Genomic DNA, 25117 nt, shown 5'->3' on the forward strand with positions numbered 1-25117 from the left:
CTCTGCCGGATTAAAGCAAGTTCGATATAACGCGGTTTCACACGGTAAGATTTTTTTTGGCTCCCGAGGACAGCGTTATATTAGAATAGGGGTGTGTGTGTGTATATGTGTGTGTGTATGTATATATATATATATATATATATATATTTCTGGGTTTCTTATATTTGTACTTTTTCTCAAAAACACAATCCCCCATATGCTAAAAGTACAATGTTCTCAATATTTTTTTTTTCTGTTCTTTTTTGGATTTGGGCTGAAGTAAGTGATTTCAGGTTAACCATTATTATGGCCTGAAATAGGACACTGTTTAAGACAGTCATACATTTGGTTAGTGCTGTTTAGCCGTTTCAGATCTATCTCATAATAGGAGGGTTTCTGTGTGAAGGCTCTGAGCGGTGCTTACCTCAGTGAGGGGCTTCCAGGAAGCGTCCAGCATGTCCCTGCAGCCCTTAGGTGGAGGCACATCCAGGCAGCTCCACACGCTGCCTCCACCCGCAATTCTGCCCCCACAGCTACTATTGCTGTCCCCCTCTTCTCCCCCCCCCCAGCACCAGGGGAGGCCTTGGGCCGTACCCCTCCTCCCCCCCGAAGCACCTGCAGTGCCCCGGCCATGCCCCTGCCCCCACGAGCATCCAAGTTTTAGTCAGGGGTATATAGCGCAAGTCATGGACAGGTCACAGGCCATGAATTTTTGTTTACAGCCTGTGACCTGTCCATTACTTTCATTAAAAATCTCTGTGATTAAAATGTAGCTATAATCATGATTCCCGATTAATAGGACTAGCCTCTTAAATTATATTAACCTAATTTCCCCAACGTAGCTGGCATAAAGTCTGTTTATTATATACATTACATCTAGATTCAGATCCCCACACCCTGTTGGAATGCTCAGGCATCTGTGTAGGTATTTTTGTGATATCCTTTCTTCTAACAATATCCTGTACCTTGATTTGAGAGCTTCTGTGAGGAAGTACCACCCGTGATGTTTTGGTAACCAGATACTGCAGACTCATTAGTTATTGTTTTTCCCCCCAGAACAAAATTGAACTATAATCCTCCAAAGGATGATGGATCTACATATAAGATTGAACTTGAAGGGATATCTGTCGAAATCATGAGAGAGATACTGGATTACATCTTCAGTGGGCAGGTATGGTGCTTAACAGACTTATTGCATCTTTCACTGTCTAATTCAGCAGCCCCAGTTAGAGATAAACCCCTGCTTTTTGTCTTATCCTATCATCCAAAAAAGGAAGCACTAGTGAACTTTGTGCTTTAAGTCTTTGCTATTAAATGACTTCCATACGCCAGAATGCAAGCTACTGGTATGATCCAAAAATAGATTGTAAGCACAGATGTGCTTCTCTTGCTCTGCTTAATGTCATGTATCCCAAGAAACAAACTTTAAACAATAAATGTTAAACTTAAAAAAAAAAAAAAAACAAAGAAAAACCATACTAATTTCTTCACTGAGTTGGTTTTAAAGCATGTGTGATTTGGTACTTGTGAAAGGTGTCTGGATTGGCAGCCTGGGAGACTGAATACCTTCACAGAACATTTTCTATCTGGGCAGTCCAAGCTTCCCACCTCATTGCCTCGCCGGTCCATCAACTCCAGCCATTTAAGGCTGACAAAGTTTTTTTTTTTTTTTTTTCTCTCCAAACCCATTCCGTCCTCCCTAGTCCCTACTAAGACTCCCAGCAAAACACATATTAAAATCCGCTTTTGGTTTGCCCATCAGGAACCAGACTGACATTGCCAAATTAATTTCAAACAGGTCTCCAAACAGGCATCAGGTGGCATCGGCTCTTGGTTAGCTATTTTTAAGAAAATAATTTAATCATCAAGGCCACAATAAAGAAGAAAAAAGTGCAGTTGGGGCTATAATGTCTCTTTTCTGTGTGTGCTGATTTGTCTTACCAGCAAAATATAGTTTATTTCCTGGATGAGTTTAACAATTTCATGGTTCCTTCAGACAAAACACCCCTTCAAGTGCTCTCTACCCAGCTAAGTTGCCCACCAGCAGTGGCTTTATCCTTCTGCATGGTATTTTCGAATCATCTTCTACACCTATGGTATATTCCATTATTCAGCCACTAAGGGCAAGTCTGCACTGAAGTGCTACATTGGCGCAGCTGCAGCGCATCTGGTGAAGACATGCTATGCCGACGGAAGAGCACTCTTCCATTGGCATAATTACTGCACTCCGTAAGGTGTGGGCAGCGCTTAGGTGGATGTAAGTTACGTCGCTTAGAGGGCTGTCTTTTTCACACCCTGGGCGACATAAGTTATATCAATGTAAGTGATCCTGTAGACCAGCCCTAAGAATCAGTTATAAAGTTATACCAGATTGTGAATTGTAGTTGTAACTTTTTACAATAAACTCTTGCAGATCAGGCTAAATGAAGACACTATCCAAGATGTTCTGCAGGCAGCTGATCTCCTGCTTCTTACAGATCTTAAAACTCTGTGCTGTGAGTTTTTAGAAGGTTGTATAGCTGCTGAGAACTGTATTGGTATTCGGGACTTTGCACTGCACTATTGTTTGCGTCACGTTTATTACCTTGCCTCGGAGTATCTGGAAACTCACTTCCGAGATGTCAGCAGCACAGAGGAGTTCCTGGAACTGAGTCCCCAAAAACTGAAAGAAGTGCTATCCCTGGAAAAGCTGAATGTTGGAAATGAAAAATATGTATTTGAAGCAGTAATTAGATGGATCTCCCATGATTCAGAATTAAGAAAGGTTAGAGTGCAGTAAATTACGTAGTTTGTTTAGTAAATTGGGCTCACATTCTGTGCTTGTTTAAAATTACCTGATGGGAATACAGTGCAGATAAATTCTTTTTCCTGTATTCTTGCATTTCTAGGATTTAGATATTACACTGTACATAAAGATGGAAAATAGATCGGGGCTGTTGAGCTGAAGTGTTGCTTATACTGTAGCTGCATCCTTCCGTTTTTGCAGATAAAAACACTGAATGAAGTAACACAGTTGTTAGTCTTTGTGTGTTTTGATGTATGAGCTCATTGCTGGGTGAGGGGAAGTAAACATTGTTTGCCACAGGACACAGAGACTTAAACTGTGCTTTCTAAAATAGTTTTATTTAGAAATTAAGTTGTTTTATCCATAAAATATTTTCCAGTATTTTCTGTATGTAAAATAAATACATCACATAAGAATTCTCTTGGAGCTATATTCTAAAGTATGGTGAACACAAAATTCTGTTTTTTAAACTGTTTTGGAAATTTTGAATGTTTCTGGTTCTCTAGGTTCACCTGAAGGATGTCATGTCAGCAGTGTGGGTTTCAGGATTAGATTCAACTTATTTGCGTGAGCAAATGATGAGCGAACCACTGGTACGGGAGATTGTCAAAGAATGTAGCAACATTCCACTCACTCCACCACAGCAGGGGGAGGCAATGTTAGCTTCTTTCAAACCCAGAGGTTATTCCGAGTGTATAGTGACTGTTGGTGGTGAAGAAAGAGTGTAAGTATTCAGTATGTTACCGACAGAAATGACTTGTACTATTTAAGCAATTAGTGAGCAGATGGTAACTTTCATAAAAATTATATCATATTGCCTCTATATAAATCCATGGTACATGCAGATCTTGAATACTGCATGCAGATGTGGTCGCCACATCTCAAAAAAGATATATTGGAATTGGAAAAGGTTCAGAAAAGGGCAACAAAAATGATTAGGGGTATGGAACGGCTTCCATATGAGGAGAGATTAATAAGACTGGGATTTTTCAGCTTGGAAAAGAGATGACTAAGGGGGGATATGATAGAGGTCTATAAAATCATGACTGGTGTGGAGAAAGTAAATAAGGAAGTGTTATTTACTCCTTTTCATAACTCACGAACTAGGGGTCACCAAAATGAAATTAATAGGCAGCAGATTTAAAACAAAAGGAAGTATTATTCACACAATACACAGTCAGTCAGTGGAACTCCTTGCCAGAGGATGTTATGAAGGCCAAGACTATTAAGTGTTCAAAAAAGAACTAGATAAGTTCATGGAGGATAGGTCCATCAATGGCTATTAGCCAGAATGGGCAGGGATGGTGTCCCTAGCCTCTGTTTGCCAGAAGCTGGGAATGAGCGACAGGGGATGGATCACTTGATGATTACCTGTTCTGTTCATTCTCTCTTGGGCACCTGGCATTGGCCACTGTCGGAAGACAGGATACTGGGTTAGATGGACCTTTGCTGTGACCCAGTATGGCCAGTCTTATTATTGATAAAGAAGTGCAGTTAATATTAACCCATTTAGTGTTGAATTAATTGGGCACATTTACAAAACTTGTTTTTAGCATGGTTAGATGTGCCTAGAACACCCTTATGTTTGATCCATTTTAGAATGTCAGATATCTTCAGTGAACGAGTTACTTAAACTTCTGAAAATCCATCTTTAACAAGTATTAAAATACAAATAAATATGTAACATTATCATAGCGCTTTACATGTTCGGGACACCATCCAAACGAAAACTACTCTAATCACATTTAATCATACATCCATTGATTGGCTGAGTGAGGTTTGTGAAAGTCCTTACAATAGCAGTGTAGTTCCATAGCAAACTTCTGATTAAAACATCCTCAGTGTTGATAGTGAGGTAGAAAGCCAAAGACACAACTTTTGTGGTACCATATGCTGGTGCCAGAAAAATTTTGTTCAGACTTGTAAACTGAGCAGGTTTGATGTGAAAGTCCTGATTAAGAATAAATATGGAATACCAAAAGCAACACTTATTTTACAGGGTTTTTTTTTCAGATCAATGTTACATTTTAATAAAATATCAAATCTCTGCTTTAGCATCAGGACCTACCGGCAGTGCCAAAGTAGATTCTCTGTTTGTTACATTGAGATTTAAGGTGACAGTGCCCATTCTCCTTTCCTTTTTCAAGTATTTTGTGGGGTTGGGAGGGGGGAATTGTTCTTTGCTGACCCAGCTCAAACCTTTGCTCACTATTGATAAAAACTCAGTAGCACATCCTGTTCAGTTACATTTAAAACTCATTCTACTGGGAGAAGATATACTAATGTTCTATGATAGTATAATCTGCTTTTTATATAAAATTCCTCACTGGCTAGGGCCATAGCCAATTTCCTTGCATCACATATTCTCTCCACCTCCCCCCCTCTTGCTTGTACATTTACAAACTTAGATTGTAAGCTCTTTTGTGCTGGGACCGTGTCTTTGTGGCATTTTCCAGATGCACATGTTTAATCAAGTATTTTAAGTATAGATTCATAATCAAGCAATTTTAGTGACCCTGTGTTGTAAGTATTCATATATATATATATAGAGAGAGAGAGACACACACACACACAGATGTTATTTCATATATATACATATTTCCTCCTTTTTCAGGTCACGGAAGCCAACAGCTGTGATGCGATGCATGTGCCCTCTTTATGATCCTAATAGGCAACTCTGGATTGAACTTGCCCCTATGAGCATTCCAAGAATCAACCATGGGGTACTCTCAGCAGGTAAATGACAGCATGTTACTTTACACTCCATTGGCTTTTTGTTAAACTCACCAGGTTGTCAAAATGGGGTATAGTTTGTAATGTCGTTTGCCTTCTTAGAGCAAGCTACACTAGAGCCTGTTCGTTTTCACCCCACACGCCTTCCCCCAGTATGCTGCTTTGTCTTGTGAAGATCTTGGAATCATACTTTGATATTTTGTTGGAATCTGCTGAAACTGTCGCTATGGGAATGTTTTACTCAAGTAACCACACTATGACTTCCGTAGTGTTGCACTGGGTACACCAGTGCTGAATTTGGCCTGTAGAGTCAAACCACAGGGGAAAGTACATTCTTTACCCTTTGCCAGTCTGGAATCCAATACGGCATTTTTATGAACCTGTGATTTCCAAGATGTAGCTCAATGCCCTGTGACAAGTATTGGTGTGACTTCCATTTTAAAATCTTCACATGCACTTTGTTTTACAGAAGGATTTTTGTTTGTACTTGGAGGTCAAGATGAAAATAAGGAAACTCTGAGCTCTGGAGAAAAATATGATCCTGATACCAATTCATGGAGTTCCTTGCCACCAATGAATGAGGCAAGATCACTACCCAACTGTATGGGGGTTTATTTTTCCTTTGAAAAATAGAGGATGGATGGTGTAGTAGTTAGAGCACTAGCTTAGGACTTGGGAGATCTCTGCTCTGCCAGAAACTTCCTTTTGACCTTGGGCAAGTCTCTTGGCCTCTCTGTACCTCCGTTCCCTGTCTGTAAAATGATGATAATAGTAATCCCCTACCTAACAGGAATGTTATGAGGATAAATACATTAAAGGATTTGGAGGCACTCAGATGCTATGTTTATGGGGGTGGGGGGGAGTCATATAAGTACATTATCATGGACAGATGGTACTTATAGAATGCAGTATAGGTCAGACCAATTGATTATTTCCAGCTGCTTGCACTTGATCCAACTATAAAGCCATGGTGCAGATTTTTTTTTTCTTATATATTTCCTAGATGCCAAGTTTGGATTAGTAATAACTGCAGCTGCTGGAAAATGTTGTTTGTTACTGAAGAACTAGCTATGGAGCTGAGCTGCAGAGTTCCTTATGAACTCTGATGTTTGGTTCTGTTAATAAAATAACCCATTAAGTGTATATATAAAAATAGTATTGAGAATCTAACATGATGAGAGGATTGGACCATGCAGAAGGATGCACATGAAATGGGGCGGGGGGCGGGGTGGAGCAACACATGGAAAGTAACCTTATCTTTAACTTGCCAGTTTGGCTTGGGGGTCAGGTTTCTTTTTTCATGTTTTAGCTGCCATCAAAAAGTGACTATTCCACTATATATAAATGTAAGTCCTGAAAGTCACCTTTTTGGGGTGTTGATTTTTTAAGCAGGTATAGGATTTTTTTATTTAAGAAGTTGTTGATTGTGCTCCAGAATTTTCTTCACCAAAGGCCTCCTATTAAATAACTCATCCTTGCACCTGAAGAGATTTCAGCATAGCTCTTTTGGTGATGACTGTGGAGCCTGTAGCAGTGTTTTTACAGCCTACTGTGAATAAGGTTAGAGAAAACGTGTTTAAAAACACTTGCACTCGGACTAAACTACAGGTTCCACCACTGCTACCATCAGGAGAGCTGGACCAATGGGGAATTATGGGTCCAGATTGTTTATTTGCAGCATTGATTGGCCAGACCTGGTCACTGTAAGGGGAAATTCTTGCTTCCATATTAGTTGAAGAATGGAGCATGGTCCATAGTTCAGATCCTTGAATACTAAAGAAACATGCTACTATTCATTTGCTGAACCTCTGTTTTAACTTTAATGCTCTTATTAGTGCTAGATTATGTTCTTATATTCTTTTATTAAATTAGAGAATAAAAAACTTGCTCCAGAGATTGATATTTTGCATTATAACTTTTTTTTTTTTAAACAGAGGTGATCTGAGTTACAAAATTCTGCAGGTAGAGCAAGTGTTAAAAATGATTACACAGCCATTACTGTTGTAATATGCTCCTACAATGTTTATTGGTGTCTCCTATAGGCACGGCATAATTTTGGTTTGGTAGAGATTGATGGAATTCTGTATATTCTGGGAGGTGAGGATAGAGAAAGGGAGCTACGCTCTATGGAGTGCTATGACATTTATAACAAGACCTGGACCAAGCAGCCAGATCTGACCATGGTTAGAAAGGTAAGAACTACATCATAATTTAGAAAAGTATTATTGTTAAACTCTTTTTAAAGTCCCTATTCAAATATTTGCACTGTTTATATTACAGCTTTTACTTGACGTGAATATTTCTCAATGAAAATAACATGGGGGGGGAGAGGAATCTCTCTTCTTTCAATTTATATATCAAAGCAAAATGTTGTTCTAGATCAAATTTTTATAGACTGTGCTGGTTGAGATGCAGTTTGGGTAAACCAAATGTCCTTTTCTTTGTATAGCTTTCATCTTTCCATTAGATGCAAAATTCATCAATGGTGATTAATTTTAAAATGAAAGAGGAACTTGTGCTGGGCTTTTTTATGCATGTTGTTTACTTGTTTAATGATACTGTCCTTTCAAAATAATGTAAAATCTTATTTCATTTGGTCTGATCTCTTTTATGTTATTACTGAAAATGAATAAACTTGAAGGAAAAACTAATGCAACTACATCAGTCTGACTAATGAACATTTAAAAGCTAATATATCCTACAGCTAATTCATCAGCTTTATTTTCTAAGCAAAGTGGTCGTAATGCATTTTTGTACAGTCAGTACATTTTATTGAAGAGAACCTTAGGAATCACTGTGGAAGGTATAATGCATGGGAATAAATGAGTTTAAAATGTAGGAGTCACTGTACAAACTGAACTGCGTCCCAATGTGAAAATTGGTTTACCTTCACTCTTGCTGTACTTTTTCCCTTTGGACAGAGGTTAATAAGCTAGTGGACTGTTATTTATGTGGTGGCCACAATCCAGTATAAGTCCTATATTTTTTAGCTAATTATAAGGGGCAGTTTTAGGGGATACTTGTTCTACTGTTTCTACAGAGTTATTCTAAATGAAAATGGGGTGGGTAACTCAATGTGAACTTGTTTTCTTTTCTTTTCCTAGCAAACACAAATGTTTTTCTTTTGCTGAAAACTAGAAATTCAGTATTATTTATTTATTGTTAGAAATTGCTTCCTTACTGCTCAGATTGTGTTGTATTGAGACTGGCTGACTACTGAACTATGACTCTGCCACATCTAGAACACTGAACATAGTCTGTTTAAAGTACTATAGATTTCAACTTCTGATTTTTCTTTTTTTAAAGATTGGCTGCTATGCAGCTATGAAGAAGAAAATCTATGCCATGGGCGGAGGCTCCTATGGAAAACTGTTTGAATCTGTTGAGTGTTACGACCCTAGGACTCAGCAATGGACAGCCATCTGTCCACTAAAAGAGAGAAGGTGAATAAAATGCACATGCACATCCAGGTTACAAGGACACTTGCTTATCCTTTAAAACCAAAAATAATATGGATTTAAAAACATGGTCCAAACCCACTTATTTTAAAAGAAACTAATAGACTGTTAATATTAATTACAGTGTGGCTGTGTGCGTGTCTGACATTAGTGTATGTTTACTAGTCAACAGCTTGTGCAGCTGTTTTAATACTAAGGCCCGGGTCATTTGGTATGTTGAGGCTGTTTTGTGCCACTCTGGTAATGCAAAGCAGTCCTAAAGTTGGCAAAAGAGGTCTCAAGGTGGATTCCCTGTGTCTCACTTAATTGTTGGGTGGCGTGAAGCTGTCATGGTACTTACTACCCCAGCAGTAGTGCTGGAGAGGTGGGATGGGAAAGAGGATAGCCAGGGCACCATGGTGTAGGCCCCAGTGATTTCTGGCTGCTGACACAGTCCTTTGGTGCTCCTATTGCTACTGCAATTTAGAGCAGTATTTTCAGACAACTCCATGGTCAAAGCCACCTTTGATCCCTTTGCTCCTAGGAGCACTGGCTACTTCTCATTTGCAGCTGAGGATCTGTGGCCAAAGATGATTGTTTCATGTAGACTCCCGATGTTGCAAGAATTACTGCTATTCTACGGGATGGGGAGGGGGAGGAAATGGTATTGTGTCAGTATTCGAATTCATACTGAATTTGAACTTAGATCTTTGTTTCCAAAGAGATACTCTGTTGCTCTATTATTTTGTACAATGACTTATGAGCGGTTTTAAATATTACTTCATACTTGTTCTAATTCTGCTGAATATGGAAGAGGAAGAGAATTATGGTAGGGCATGTACAGGATTATGGGTATACAGATTAAATATTATTTGTTTCCTTCTCCTTTTGGCCCTCAGATTTGGGGCAGTGGCATGTGGAGTTGCCTCAGAGCTTTACGTGTTTGGTGGAGTCAGAAGTCGTGATGATAATCAGGCCAGTGAGATGGTGACATGCAAATCTGAATTCTATCATGATGAGTTTAAAAGGTAAGTAGTTCTGGCTGTAGACCTAGAAAATCTCTAATGCCTCTCTTACCCCCTTTTTCCTCCTTGTGGTGTAATACAGCATTGCAGTTCACATAATTTTTCAACAAATGCCAATTATTCTTGTCCCTCTTACTTCAAAGAAACTGACCTAGATATTTCTACCTGTGGTATCAGTTTTACCAAAGGAAGTGGCTGATAGCAAGCTGATGGCTATGCATAATTCCTGGTTGTTCTTAACTTACAAGGTCTAATATCTGCTGTGTTTCTTTCTCTCCTTATTTCACTATAAATCAGGAATGTGCTATAGTTTTTATAATCTGAAACAAGATTTGCCATTGTCAGAAATTCTAAGAGTTTCAAGGAGTGAGCTGGTGGGGATAGAGGGGATAAAAATGTTCATGTCTGAAGACCTTATCTTTATATATAAAGACTTGTGGGCTTTCCGTAGCACAAAAATAAAATAGTGGGATCTAGGTTGATTTTTATCTCGGAAGATGTAGATTTAAAGTGACGTCCTCAACTTTGGTATGAAAGAACCTAAAGGAAAAATAACTTTTTCTCTATTTTTTCCAGTTTGTTTACTTTGTGTATAGTCCAACTATAATTGGTTTCTCCTGTTGCTTCCATGGTCCCTTCATATAGCAATAGTGGGGGAGAGAGGCTTTGGGGAAACCGTGATTATAAACCAACAAAAATGGCAAGAGGGTTGGGGACTCAGAAAAGAAAGATCTAGCTTCTGAAATTGTGTTAAACACCCACCCTCACTGACTGCCATTCTTTTGTACTGAAATGCTTCCAGATTGCATCTGTTTTTCAAAAGTTGTTTGGAGTAGGACTCCAAATCCCATGTTAACATGATAATTTTAAAGCTTCCAGCACTGTTGATTGATTCATGTTAAAGTTTCTAAAAAGTTTGGAAAACCCTGACCTATTCAAATTTTGGATATGGATGGGATGACAGGTAGGTTGTTGTCACTGCTTCTTAGTGAGTTTAGTACAAATGTTGATAACTGGCAATGGTTTAAAAATTCTTCCAAGGATGCCACTTTTAAGCAGACATGTTAGATGAGGGAACCACAGTAGATTCTATTCAACTGAGTAAAGCTCTAACTATTCAGCAGATAGAATGAGGGGGTTCTTACAGTAAGATTTGGTATTGATTCTTGTGAAACTAGTAAAGGAAAAGGCGAATTAGTAATACTTTAACTGTCAATGTTCACTACACTTGCCAAATTTTTAAAGAATATCTCTCAAGACTATAAGGTCTTTTTCCCTCCCTTCCCCTTCCCTCTCCCCCAGAAAAAAATAAACTTCACTTTCATTTTAGTCATCATCTGGGCCAGGATTTCAGACAATAGCCTCCATGGCTTGCAGATGCCAATAACTGAGAGTGCATTTAGGGACCTGGACTTCTAAGTGTCCTGAAGCACAAGTGTAAAATTATGCCTAGGTTTATTGGTGCCTGCAAAAATGGAGAAATGATGAAGACCAAGATAAAAATTTGGCCCATAGTCCAGAAGTAAATGATGGTAATATTCCAGCTTTGTAACTTATGCTTCCTGTCTTGGACGGTATGGTAGCTTCAGTAACCAGAGCAAGAATGGATAGTATTTTTTTTTTATAATGCTGTTTACCAGAAGAGGGTGCTATATTACCATGTGATATTTTGGTTGTATAAATCTTGGTAATGAAGATAAGCAGTCATTGATATTTCAAATACATTCAGAATGCTGCATAACTTGAATATAGTTCATCTTAGTCATTAAAAGCATTTTAGAGCCCAGTGAAGTTGTAACTATTGCAGTTGCATCTATTTCAAAAAGACTATACAAAGAGGCTGCATTTTACAAAACAAAACACTTTTTATAGTGCTCATATTCTTTGAAGAAAGATTGCTGGTAAAATGAAATGATCATGTTTCTGATATAATACAGTGTGTGTTAAGTTTCAAAATGAGGGTAAGTTGGCTGCCCTTGGAAAAACATGTAAAGCTGGCATTTTTCTCGTCTAATTCAGCCTTGTCAGTTCCTACTTTTCATTACCTGAATTTGAGTGGAAAGCTGAAATTTAAATAATTGTTCAAATCCGTGAATAATATATTCTAATAATAAAAAAAAAATCTGTACTGCTTTGCTTGGAGTACAGGATCTTCCACTTGTGTCATATAAAATATATGCTTTGTTATATACATCATTATAACTTCACTAACACTCTGCTGAGCATGAGTTTTGAATTAATTGGGTAACATTTGCTCCTCATATTACAGACTGATTCAACAGTATGTCATTACTATGATATACACAAAAATTAAATCTTTACCTGTTTGCCTCTAATTAATCCATCTTCTCTTAACTGCATAATATTAGTTTGTCATTGGACAATTTACTTGTTCCCACAGCAAGGGTATTGTGAAGGAAATTGCATACTTTGAAGATGCCTCTACAAAAAGGCTTTTCTTATATAAAGGAAAAGAAAACATCTCAGATCCCAATACCATTAGAAAGACAAAGAGTCCTGTGGCACCTTATGGACTAACAAATGTATTGGAGCATAAGCTTTCGTGGGTGAATACTCACTTCGTCAGACCCACAAAAGCTTTTGCTCCAATGCATTTGTTAGTCTATAAGGTGCCACAGGACTCTTAGTTGCTTTTTACAGTTCCAAACTAACACGGCTATCCCTCAGATATTAGAAAGACTGTGCACTTCAAAAATTTTTGTCTAGTTAAAATGCATGGATGATATTGGAACCACTTATTTTCTTACTGAAGCTGCACTAGTGTTGGTGTGTATGCATATGACTCACAGCTATCCAGAGTGTTAGGTTTATGGAAATATAATTGGGATTTCGCCTCTGTGTTAAATGGAGCAGCAGCAATGAGATTAGTGCAGGGGTCGGCAACGTTTGGCACGCGGCTCGCCAGGGTAAGCACCCTGGTGGGCCGGGCCAATTTATTTACCTGCTGACGTGGCAGGTTTGGCCTATCGCGGCCCCCAATGGCCGCGGTTCGTCGTCCCAGGCCAATGGGGGTGGCGGGAAGCCGTGGCCAGCACATCCCTCACCTGCGCCGCTTCCCACCACCCCCATTGGCCCGGGACAGCGAACCGCGGCGAATGGGGGCCGCAATCGGCCGAACCTGCTGCGTCAGCAGGTAAATAAACTGGCCCGGCCCGCTAGAGTGCTTACCCTGGCGAGCTGCATGCCAAACGTTGCCGACCCCTGGATTAGTGCATAATATACATACTTTGGCAAGATACTTAAAAAAACCTTTTGGACTTTTCCTTTATCTGTTGATTTTTGTGTACTGTACCACAGCAAGCCAATTACTGTTGTGTAGACTGAAACTAAATGTTTTCTGTTCTCTGGCACTTGTGATGATAGCAACATCCTCTTGTACAATTTGCTGCATGAATAAACATCTTTAGACTATTGATTGGAAGATTTTGACATTCTCATTGATATGTTCATAGCAGAAAATCAAATTGTAAGTGGGCCCCAACGATGAATTAAAAGAACAACAAAAACAACTTTGCCTGTTTTGGCCCAACAGCTCTGAGAGAAGCAGAAAAAGAGCAGCTGCAGCATACTTGCAGATCATGGCGATTTGAGGTTCGTTACAGGTAGCAGATGCTGGAATAGTCTGTACATTGTCATGAAGTACACCGCCTTTGTGAATGGAAACCAATTTTTCTCAATAAATCCCCAGCTGTCAACTTAGCCATTTGATATTAATAATATTTATTACTTATATAGCAACATATATGTGCAGGATTATCCAATCCCCTTCCTACAACCCTCATCCCTTCATTCTAACTCCTGGATCTTGTTACTTGAGAATTTATCTGATCTGCACAGACAGACCTTTACACCCACAAGAAGCCCCATTGAAGTAATAGGGCTCTGCACAGGCTCAAGGGTGCATTGGTATGGAAGCAGCAAGTATGAACTGAATTGCAGGAGAGAGGCCTTAATTTGTTAATGCCTTTACTTCACTCTGCCAATAGGCTGCCACATATAGTTTTAGTGTTCATAGTTCTCCCTCTGCCCCCACCCAAATTAATATCTTTTTCTGTTGTCAAAACTTTTATAATGCCTAGCAGTTTGCCTACATCTCTTCATACCAGATGAGGCATTTTAGAAACAAACGTCTAAATGTTGGGACCTGTACAAAACTTAATTATAAAGACAACTAATAAAATAGCTTTCAGAGCTTTTAAAGGGAAGCAAGGTGGAGTGTCAGCATAGATTGTAATATGATGTGGACAAGGTTAAATAGTTTTAGTAGTCCTCATGACATCTTAAGTGTTGCTATATCTGAAAATCTCACTTTTTAAAATTCTAAATCAATTTGGTTTTGGAATGATCTTGCATCTAGGTGTATGAATTTGACTGATGATATGTAGGTAATGTATTTTGCGCTCCAGGTCTCTTGAGATTGTTCTATAATCGACATTGTTTGAGTTTGGTTGTGAACGGTATGTCCTAGTTAAAACAATGTGGATATATTTAGATAGCTTTAAAGGCAGTTTTGAAAAGATGGGGTGGGGGTGGCTTTGTGTCTGAACTCTCAAGACCCACAGGTCAAGGCAACTCAGTCTTTCATCCCTCCAAAGTTTTATCTGTTGAGTAACATCCAGCTCACTTGGGTGTATCAGGTGTGGGGATGGGAGAATTTGGATGATAACTTTAAGCAAGATTTTGGCCCTAAATCTTGCATAAGAATTCTTCATTCCTCCAACGTACTGTGCCACATTCTATGAGAAAGCTGGCTTCTGCCCGGCTCTACCCCATAAACTGCTGTATTGCACTGGTGCTCTGTGCACTGGATTTAAGCTGCTTTGATGGTGTCTGGGTTGAAAGGCACTATTAAAATTTGTATGAATTTTTTGGTGTTTTTTTTTTTTTTTTCTGTTTTAGAAGTGATGCCTTGTTAAACTGCATTTTTAAAAATGACTAATTTCTAGAATATTCCAGTATTTGATAGAGAGAAGCCTTTAAATAAGATGTGCACAGATTTTTTTTTTTATTTTTTTTTAATTTGCAACAAAATATTTATAACCAGAAGCAGAAAAATGCTCCCATGAAATCTACGAGGATTTCTTCAGTATCCTGGAGATACTGGAGATAAAGGAGATACTGACTATGCATAAAGTGCTGTCAAATGTATAAAGTAAAATTGAAAATAGATACTTTTATTTATAAGGATTGTGTTCACAGTAGGTACACACTTTAGACAGTGTATTTTTAATGTAAACTGCTGTATTCGGTCTCTGTACTTCACTTTTAATTCAGCATTAGAACCCATACCAATTCTTATGAATTACAGCTCTTTGGGCCATGTTGTCTTTGTATTCACGTATTGCTTTAAAAAAATGAGAACCTCCCTCTCCCTCCCCCGTCATCTTCAATGGAGACCTACAACCATATGTTGTTAGTCTTACATGCCTTATCATCTATCCGCTCTGTCTACAGTTACAAAGGAAGCTGTCACCTCCTCTTCCTTCAGTTTGATTTCAGCAGAACCATTTGCCGAAAATAAGTGCACAAAAGCGTAGCCTGACAAAAGCGTACTTTGTAGCTCTTGAACATTGTGACCTTCTCGGTACAGTATATTTGCATACTGTGCAAATAACAGCAGGCAAATAAGCAACCTACAGTAAGTTGGAATCTAATCAAACTCTGATGAAAAATGACCTCTTGCCCTTCCTGTTTTTGTTGCTTCCTTGCTTAACTGTTACAACTGCTAGAATCATTCCTGAAAAGCGTGGTTATTTTTTAAATATGTAATTTTCATGAGCAATTACAGCTTCTATTATTTCTATTTTTGGTTCCGAGCCACAGTAGAAAAGCTGTTGGGCTCTCAGCTACTTTTAGGGTCACGTAGGCTCATAATCCTTAAATTTCTGGTGTAAATGAACCCAAAAGCTTAATTGATTCATGTGATTTCCCAGCACAAACTGACATCAGGTCCATTAAGAAAGAACATGTTTTCAGTGGAGTTGTGAAAAGTTCTCACACTTCTGCATATTCAGCATACCTTTCTGTATTGGTGTACTTCCTAGGGTTGCCAACTTTGGTTGGAAGAATTCCTGGAGATTTCATCACAACATAATCTTTAATTCCTGGAGACTCCCGGCCAATCCTGGAAGGTTGACAACCCTAGTACTTCCTCCTACTCAGAGTAGTCTTATTTTTTATTGTAAATCAAATTAAATCCCCCCCCCCTTATTTGCCTTTTATTCAAATTCAATTTTTTGTCAGTTTATCTATATTTAATCTAGAAGTAGATTCTCGGATGTAGTGAAAATATTGGTATGTCCATTCCTTGCAGTAGGTGGAAGCAAAAATGAAATCTTAGAATCTGTGCTTCCCTGACTGTCCTTTAGTGAGGGAGGTGGAAGAGAACCAATGAAGCTGCACTCCTAAAGGTTCTGCTCTGTAGGGGGGTAGTTGATGGTAGAAGGTTGCTCTCCTGCCCCATATCTCTTCAGCTGCAGCTATAAAAAGATCTGGTGCTTTCTGCAGAATCCCCTTCATTCATGTAAAGCAGTGGTTCCCAAACTGGGGTTCGCAGAACGTTACAGGGGGTTCGCCAGAAAAATTTCACTAATGGCGGACAGAGGACCCTGGGCATTGGAGACAGCAGGTGGGACCCGGTTGCAGGGCAGACACCCCAAGCCCCAGGGAGAGTGGAGCCGGGCAGTTGGGGCTGGCAGCCTGAGCCTTGCCCCTGTCAGCGGGGGCCGGCAGCCCGAGCCACAGGGAGAGTGGGGTCGTGCAGTTGGGGCTGGCAGCCCGAGCCCTGCCACCGTGAGCGGGGGAGCCAGCAGCCTGAACCCCAGCCCGAGCCCCAGGGAGAGCGGGCCCGGGCAGTTGAGGCTGGCAGCCTGAACCCAAGGGCTCCGTGCGAGGCTGGCAGCCCGAGCCCCAGGGAGAGCGGCCAGGCAATAGGGGCTGGCAGCCTGAGCCCCGCCCCCATCAGAGGGGGAGCCAGCAGCCCGAACCCCAGCCCGAGCCCCAGGAATTTGCCAAATCTCATCTAAAGCCAGAACCACGGCCCTCCTTGTTACCACCAGCCACAACCTCACCCGAAACTAGAGGTGGGTGAAAAAATACCAAGCATTTTTCACAGAAAGTTTTGAATTTTTTTCACATTTTTCAAAAGTCCCCAAGAAAAATTTACAAAAATCTGAAACGGAAAAATGGTCCATTTTCAAAAACTGTTTTCATGAAACATTTTCTGATTTTTGAAAACCAAAAATGAATTTATTTTTATTAGAAACCATTTTTTTAAAAACAAAAGCCAAAAAAACCATTTTACAGAAACATCTATGTTCGTTAAAAAAAGTTTCAATTAAAAATATTTTTCAGAGGTTCATAGATTCCGGGGCCCGGCAGTTGGGGCACCCATCACACTGAGGAAATTTAAACTTAAATCCCTGAAAATATTCATTTTTAGGAGGGGTTCACAAGATTTCACAATTTAGTGAAAGGGGTTCGCGGGCTGTTAAAGTTTGGGAACCACTGATGTAAAGAGCTGTAAAACTGCCAAAAACACTGGGGGGTTGTTTCCATACAGCTCCCACAGGGGTACAGAAGGGAAGCAGTGTGTTTGCAGCAGAGGGTGTTTGTCTGTAAAAACTCTCTCTTCATCTGATTCACAAGTTTGTAGCCCGCAGGGCATGGTGAACACAACTATTCTGGTAGGCTTAACAGTTGAACTTTTCTAGAGTGCTGTGATAGGAGCAGTTGTTTCATGTTGCCTTTCATTGTGAATGTTGTCCTTGGGCTCCTGAAGAACTGGCTGTGGTTTTCTCCCTACACACACAATACATTGTGTCTGTGGTTTGTTTTTGTTAAATAATGCGAGATGCCCAGATGTTGTACCAGTTGGTGCTATATAAATGAATAAAACCCCACCATTTTAAAGTAACCCTGCAGTGGTGAATTAGACCTAAAAGTCCTTTTTCCAGGTTATAGCGATTCACTATGAGTTTCCATGGGAACTAGAGTGAGTAGCCACAAGCAGAGTAATTGGAGCTTTTGTAAATTTCAGCTGATCTTGAAACCTATACTTGTAGATCAGGGGTCGGCAACGTTCGGCACGCGGCTCGCCAGGGAAAGCACCCTGGCAGGTCGGGCCAGTTTATGTACCTGCTGACGCGGCAGGTTTGGCCGGTTGCGGCCCCCACTCGCCGCGGTTCGCCGTTCCTGGCCAATGGGGGCGGCGAGAAGCGGCGCGGGCGAGGGATGTGCTGGCCGCAGCTTCCCACCGCCCCCATTGGCCCGGGACAGCGAACCGCGGCGAGTGGGGGCCGTGATCGGCCGAACCTGCCACGTCAGCAGGTAAATAAACTGGCCCAGCCCGCCAGGGTGCTTTCCCTGGCGAGCCGCGTGCCAACCGTTGCCGACCCCTGTTGTAGACTTTGGGTAGGTCCACACTACCCACCTGACTCGGCGGGTAGAGATCGATCTTCTGGGATCGATTCATCGCGTCTCATCTGGACGCAATAAATCGATCCCAGAAGCGCTCCCCTGTCAACTGCGGAACTCCTGCTCGCCGAGAGGAGGAAGCGCTGTCGATGGGGGAGCTTGCCTGCGCCGCGTGGACCCGCAGTAAGTAAACTTAGTTCGATCTAGGAAACGTCGATTTCAGCTACGCTATTGTCGTAGCTGAAGTTGCGTTTCCTAGATCGATCCCCCGCCCCAGTGTGGACCAGCCCTTTGAGACCCAACATGCTGGTAAAGTCTGGGTCAAGTTAACTTGCGGGATGGAGAGAATCAGGCAGAGCAGATATTTGTATCCACCTTTCATAAAAGTTGTGTGTGGGGGGTAGGGAGTGGGAACAAACTAAAAAACCTTGCCTCTCTCTATACCATACTACCACAGCTGAGATCAGTGGAAGCACTGAAGCTGGAGCTTCCCTTGGTCCATAGGAGGGAGCTGTTGGGAGGCTGTTCTCTGTAAGGGCGGGCCCGATGACTTTAGAATTTACTTATCCATCCATGTTAACTTTCAAGGCATGATCGAAAGCTCATCATCTTAAGACAACACTTGATGTGGCGGGGAGTGTGAATGCAAGCTGGAGGAAAGAAGAAGTCCTATCACTGACATTAGTGTCAACTGTAGTTGGACATGCCGGTGGGGGGTTTTTATGCACTTTAACACCACCACCTCCCAGATCCCTGGAAAAGGTAGCAGTTACAAGGTGTATTACATATGTTGCCTGTAAACAGTGGGGAAAAAAAACGACCATCCATCCTATAATAATTCAAATGTTTCAAATCAACTGGAGAAACAATGATCACTTCTTGGCTCTCTCTGAGCTGAGGGGTGAAAACATTATTACTCAATCAATGAACCTTCTATAGACAAACCTCAGTATTGCATGACTGTGTTGCTGATGAAATCAATGCAATATATACATGACAGTTTAGAACTAAAATTATGAGTTTAAAAGGGTGTATTATTCAAGGTGAAATGATGCAACAGCTGTTGATGGTAAATTATGAGGTCTCCCGATTGTGCTGCTACACAGCTCTTAAGTTTGAACAGCTGTTTCCATTACAAGCACATCTTTTTCAGGGATTTATAACTGTGCTATAAAAATTTACTCTGGATGAAACTTGGAATGCAGCGCAGCGGCCCAGAAGCACTTTTCTAAAGATATTTCCAAAGTAGTTTGAGCCCATTAAACAGTTTCAACACAGAGGAAGATACTACAATTTTTTAGCAGACTAACTTGTGTGCTTTTTCCCCCCCTCCTAGGTTTGAAGGTTGGGCTTCTATAAAGGGATGGGTTTTAAAACAAGTTATTTACAGCAGTAGCACTGACCCTGGTAATGCACTGGTGTGTTTACCAGTGTGTTCCAGACCAGTGGTGATTAGAAAGGATATTTTGGAGAGATTAAGTGACTTACCCAAAAGAAGCCAGGAATACAGCCCAAGTCTCCTGACTCTTAGCCCTGTATCTGAGCACAAGACTGTCCTTTCTCCTTGTTTTAAACAAAGTATGATGCTATTTGCTTGTTTTAAAGATATAAATCTGAATGTACTGAATCGTAAGACTGGAGTGAGCTTCTGTCATATGATACAGAAAGCTCAGAGCAAAGTAGAAATGTAGGCATCTAATTCTTAGTTTTAATCAGCCCTTACAAATAGTTCTTTCTTTTTAAAATAACTTATTTGTATGTCAACCTCCCCTCAAATTGACTGAGTTGAATCAAGAAAGAATTACTTTTGAGTAATGAACGGGAATGGTACAGGAATACAAAAGTGTCGGCAAAATCTGTAGGGATATTTTTCCTTAACTCTCCAGGCATTTTATCCAAACTCTTCAGGACTCCTTTAGATTTTTTTTTTTCTCAAATGTTCTTGTCCTTACCCATATTGTTTTTTATGGCCCATGTAAGGTTACTTTTAAGTAGTCTTGATTATGCTGCTCTGAACTGTAAATAAAAGTACATCAGCATCTGTAGAAATGTGACAGGAATCTGTAGAGGTTTGCTTCAAAACCATGGAAGAGACAATTAAATTGGCAGCTCTGTACTTCAGTTATTTACAAGCAGACAACGGTATAAACCAGTCTTGTCAGCATATTTGTGATGAATACACATTAGTTTTCTGGCTCGCAAGGGTATTTGTAGAAACAATTGGTCTTCAGTCAGTAGGAAAGTCAGACTGACATAGTGATGAAGATGGGGGATCCCTTTAATGAGAAAACAGCTGTGATTCCTAGTATTTCAACGGGGGTGGAAACCAAATAGAGCATAATATAAAATTGGAAAACCTGTCTTCCTGTCCGAAAAGGCTAGACATTTCATTCACTTACCAAAAATCCTCACAATCTCAGAGTATCTACTGTCCTGTTCCTGGTTTAAAAATAAAACTCAACTGCTGCACACTTCTTAAGTAGTAATTTACTTCTGACGATGACTGAGTAGGACTACATGGTTGGCATGAGAATTTTAGGGGGGGAGATACGGGGAGTGTCTGGTAAGAAAAACATTGTATAAGAGCTTGCTATTTCCTGTACTGTGTCCTAAAATCAGCACAGATGTAAAAGCAAGTATTAGACCAAGACTTTTCAAAGCTTGCTAAAGTCTTGTCTACCCAAGGAAATTGACCGGCATAGCTGTTGTGGAATAAGCTATTTCAGAATAGCTCCCCATGTGGAATTCTGGAATAACGTCCTCACAAGGAGCTATTGTGGAATAATTGAATAGCTTATTGCACAATATCTTTGCTGATAGACCAGGACTAAGTGGGAGCCTCTTTCTAAAATGTCAGTTTGCATGATTTTGCTTACGTTTATAATTGGTAAAACTGTTTGTTGAAAAGCTTCTGAGTTTTTAGCTCACAGATCTTGTCAATAATTCATAGACAAAATTTTTGCCTTTTCTTACAGGTGGATTTATCTAAATGATCAGAACTTATGCATCCCAGCCAGTTCTTCCTTTGTGTATGGAGCTGTACCTATTGGAGCCAGTATTTATGTCATTGGAGATCTTGATACAGGTTAGAATCAGACCTAGTAACTTCAGGTTGCTTGTTTTCTTCTAATTTTCTTAAGTTTTAAAATTATTTAAATTGACTTCTTAGAATAAAAGAATAAGATTTCTTATTTTGGTACAGGTTTCAAGATTTTGAGTCACATTGTGCTCTCAGTTGCCATTGGCCTTGGAGGTGGGGGTGGTATTATATTAAATTGACAGATAACTAATTTAGCCTTTTGACTGGAAATCCTACTTTTGTATTTCTGAGCACCAACACGATCTAAAATGCCACAGAAGTTTTAAGAATTCTTTTAGGATATTTTGGTTGATTACTGTTGCTAAGGTTAGAAAAATAGACCAAGGCTAATAGCAAGTTCTTGGATTTGTGTGTGTACAGTATAGAAGCAACCTCCTTAACTGTTACTCAAAATCATTGTCATTGGTATGTCAGCAACTTTGTGCATCTGACTAGCCTACAAATTGAGTAACAATAACAACTCGTAGTAGGATTATGCTGTAGACATTTCTGCAACGATGTCATTGCTTCTTTGCACTAGTAAATGTTGCTAAGAGAATATATACCAAGGATAATCACCACACATTTGAAAGAAAGGGGAATAATGAAGTTATGTAGGAAACTTTTTAGAAACTAGTGTTACAAGTTTAACTAAACACTAGTTTATCTCTTCAAGATGTAATATTTTACTGTTTTGAAGGAAAAAATCCTGACTCTTGATATGTAACTGAGTAGATTATAGCTTTAAAGCAAAATGGCAATCCTAAAGAAGAAGAAGAAGAATGAGGAAAAAGCAGAGAACCATGTTCTAAAAGTAATTTTTCTAAAAACTCTATAAACATTTATAAAACATTTATAAAAGTAACTTTTTATTTCTCAATGAATTTTTAAGAGACAGGTGAATACACTGCATATAATAAAAATCTGGGAATTAATAGTTTGTAAACATGGCAGTGAGTGTTTGTACTTTCTTAGTACTGTTATAAAACTGTGTGCATAACTGATCAAAAGCTTAGTTTTTAACATAGGGCTCTTTTTTCCTAAGTATTTTATAAATGTGCAGTTTACATCTGCTGCACGGAGCTGGCATAGTTGCCAAGTAAATACTAAGAAATCTCTATAGTATTTTAAAGAAAGAAGAGCAGATACCCATGGCACTTCCAGTAATGATTAGAGTGGGATACTGGTCTCTGAAACATTAAAGAATTAATTCAATACATCCTGTATAGGATATTGATTTGTACATCCACAGAACTTCTCTTTAGCTTCTGAAGTATATGGACCTATTCCTTACTTGTGGTGAATGTCTGACTTTGTTTTCCACGTTTTTTTTCAAAGGCCTGTATTATAATTCTTTGCTTTAGAACTTGCCCAAAATGATGATCTGGCACAACAGAAACTAGGCTTCATATGAAACACAACATATATATTTTAATCATAATTGCTAAACCTCTTTTTCCTGGATGTTCTCTTTCACATGGAATGCTCCATCTTCCAGCAAAGAACCCATCCCACTGGTGTTTTGAAATCCTCAAACATTGTAGCTTCTAAAGTTGGTATTGCCTGTACCAAATGTTTGAAACTAATTACTCTTGATGTCATCTACCTCTCTACTGGCTCTTGAAAGATTTTTAGCTTACTTTCATGGCTACCTATGTGTAACTGAACTTTCAAAAAATAAGGGAAAATGGGTCCCAAATTTGTTGCTGCTCTTTCCTTAGTTTTGTTCTTTTAAATACAGGTTTTTCTCAGCTTTACTTTCTTTTGAAAACTGTTCCGCCAACATATTCAGAAATTGATCAGAACAGTTTGTTTTCCATTTGGTCTGGAAATATGTTGGCATCATTAGACTTAAATTGCTTGATACTGTGTAACTGAGTGTGCAATGAATTTGTTTTTCTTATTTAACTTTAGGTACCAATTATGACTACGTTAGAGAGTTTAAAAGGAGCACAGGAACTTGGCACCATACTAAACCATTATTTCCATCAGACCTTCGCCGCACTGGCTGCGCAGCCTTGCGGATTGCAAACTGCAAGCTTTTCCGACTGCAGCTTCAGCAAGGATTGTTCCGTATTCGTGTTCCTTCCCCATGATTAGTCCTCTAAAAATGGAAGAGATGGGAAGAACCTGACACAGTCCACCATAACATAGCTTTATATAAGGAAAAACAAAGCTATTGCAACTGAAACTTACATTATATGCTGTGCTTTGGTATGGTATCTGTTTTTGTTTGTTTTAAAATGCTTAAAAACTTGAGTCTCAGCTCTTGTTTGGGGGATAAATAGCTGTATATTAAACAAAAAAATACCATGACAAAGAGAACACCTTCAGTCCTAACTATCTAAACAATTAAACTACACTAATGAAGGAGTTCCTTGTGTCTGAAGCAGGAAGGAATGGGTAATATAACAAATTGTATTGAAACGTAAAAAAAATTTAAGGTGCATTTCTCCTGAGGGGAATTGATAAGAGTTAGCATGCTATCTTCAACTGGATAGCTTTAATACATAGATATGCTGTATGAAAACCAACCTCTCTGGTATACTGCAAGACTGTTCTTCATCTGAATCGGCTGGAAGGAGATGTTGGTTATTGCACCTTTATTTCTGGCCCTTCCTCACTAGTCAAGGTCTGTGCCTACAAGGGTGGAGGTGTACATATGTTTTTCGTTCATTTCCGATGTTTTCATTCCTAAGGATCTTTTAAATATATTTAAAATTGAACTAAGAGTTACAATATATTATAGATGTGTAAACTGTTTTTCTACACTGTGTCATTCAAATGGTCTGAAGATTCCGTGTATTGGTGGGCCAGCATGCATTCTTTGTGTGGATTTTGGAAGCTGCAATTACTGAAATAAAGGGAAGGACTGAGGCGTGGAATATGTCACACTTTTACTGTGGCTGGTAAAGGAATGCAGCACATGAGTTGCTTTTCAGAGAGAAATAGGACTCCTTTTCCCTTCAGCTAACTTAAAAATCACTGTAAGTTTGCAGTGTTGAGGACGTGTATTTGTGCAAAAGGGGAGAAGGAAAGGTGGGGCATTAAAAAGGATATATATGTATTGTGAAAACTTGATTTCAGGTTCCTGTTTTAAAGGAAATTATACAGGCAACTTATATTGGGATCAGAAGCTGGTTTACTAATGACCTCTGTGCTAAGGTACAGAGTCTTGATTACTGCTGTTTGGCTTTGAAAGCTTGTTTTAGAATGCAGTTGTAGTGAAGAATTTATTGTCTTATTTTTTTTCCTTTTAAGTCTTGTTAACACTGCAAGTAATATTTAATGGAGTTATGTTAATAGGAAAGATCTGCTGGTAGAACACACTTTACCTCATTACTTAATTTCATTTTTGTTACTTGTAATGGGTGACATACAGCACTAGAAAAGAAAAAAAGAAAGGAAAAAAAAAGGAGCTGGAAATGCAGTTGAAACTTATCCTTATCTCCACCCTAAAAAGACTTTTAATACTTTGTAGTGTTGCTGGTACTGTTACAAGACACTATTCTTTCCACTCTGAAACTTTGAAGGACCTCCTCAACCAAAAATCAGTGGGCCAGGTTTTGCCCTCCGTTATACACGTATAAATCCAGATTAACTCCTTTGATCCATCCTAAATAATCTTCTCAAATACAGACCA

General features: G+C 39.5%; 1 protein-coding gene across 2 annotated transcripts in view; it reads left to right on the forward strand.

Annotated features, from left to right (window-relative positions):
- The window catches only part of GAN (gigaxonin), a 44428-nt gene extending 19517 nt beyond the window's left edge, over positions 1-24911 (forward strand). For both annotated transcript variants that reach the window (XM_005292315.4, XM_065567266.1), the window contains exons 2-11: positions 1036-1150; positions 2393-2743; positions 3271-3488; positions 5379-5500; positions 5967-6079; positions 7540-7689; positions 8804-8940; positions 9834-9962; positions 21371-21480; positions 23389-24911. In XM_005292315.4, coding sequence (XP_005292372.1) covers positions 1036-1150; positions 2393-2743; positions 3271-3488; positions 5379-5500; positions 5967-6079; positions 7540-7689; positions 8804-8940; positions 9834-9962; positions 21371-21480; positions 23389-23570 — 1627 coding nt within the window. In that variant the 3' untranslated portion in view covers positions 23571-24911. The remainder of the gene's footprint in view (positions 1-1035; positions 1151-2392; positions 2744-3270; positions 3489-5378; positions 5501-5966; positions 6080-7539; positions 7690-8803; positions 8941-9833; positions 9963-21370; positions 21481-23388) is intronic.
- The last annotated feature ends 206 nt before the right edge of the window (positions 24912-25117 follow it).

The sequence above is a fragment of the Chrysemys picta genome, chromosome 14 (genome assembly GCF_011386835.1).
Source record: "Chrysemys picta bellii isolate R12L10 chromosome 14, ASM1138683v2, whole genome shotgun sequence".
Lineage (NCBI taxonomy): Eukaryota > Metazoa > Chordata > Testudines > Emydidae > Chrysemys > Chrysemys picta.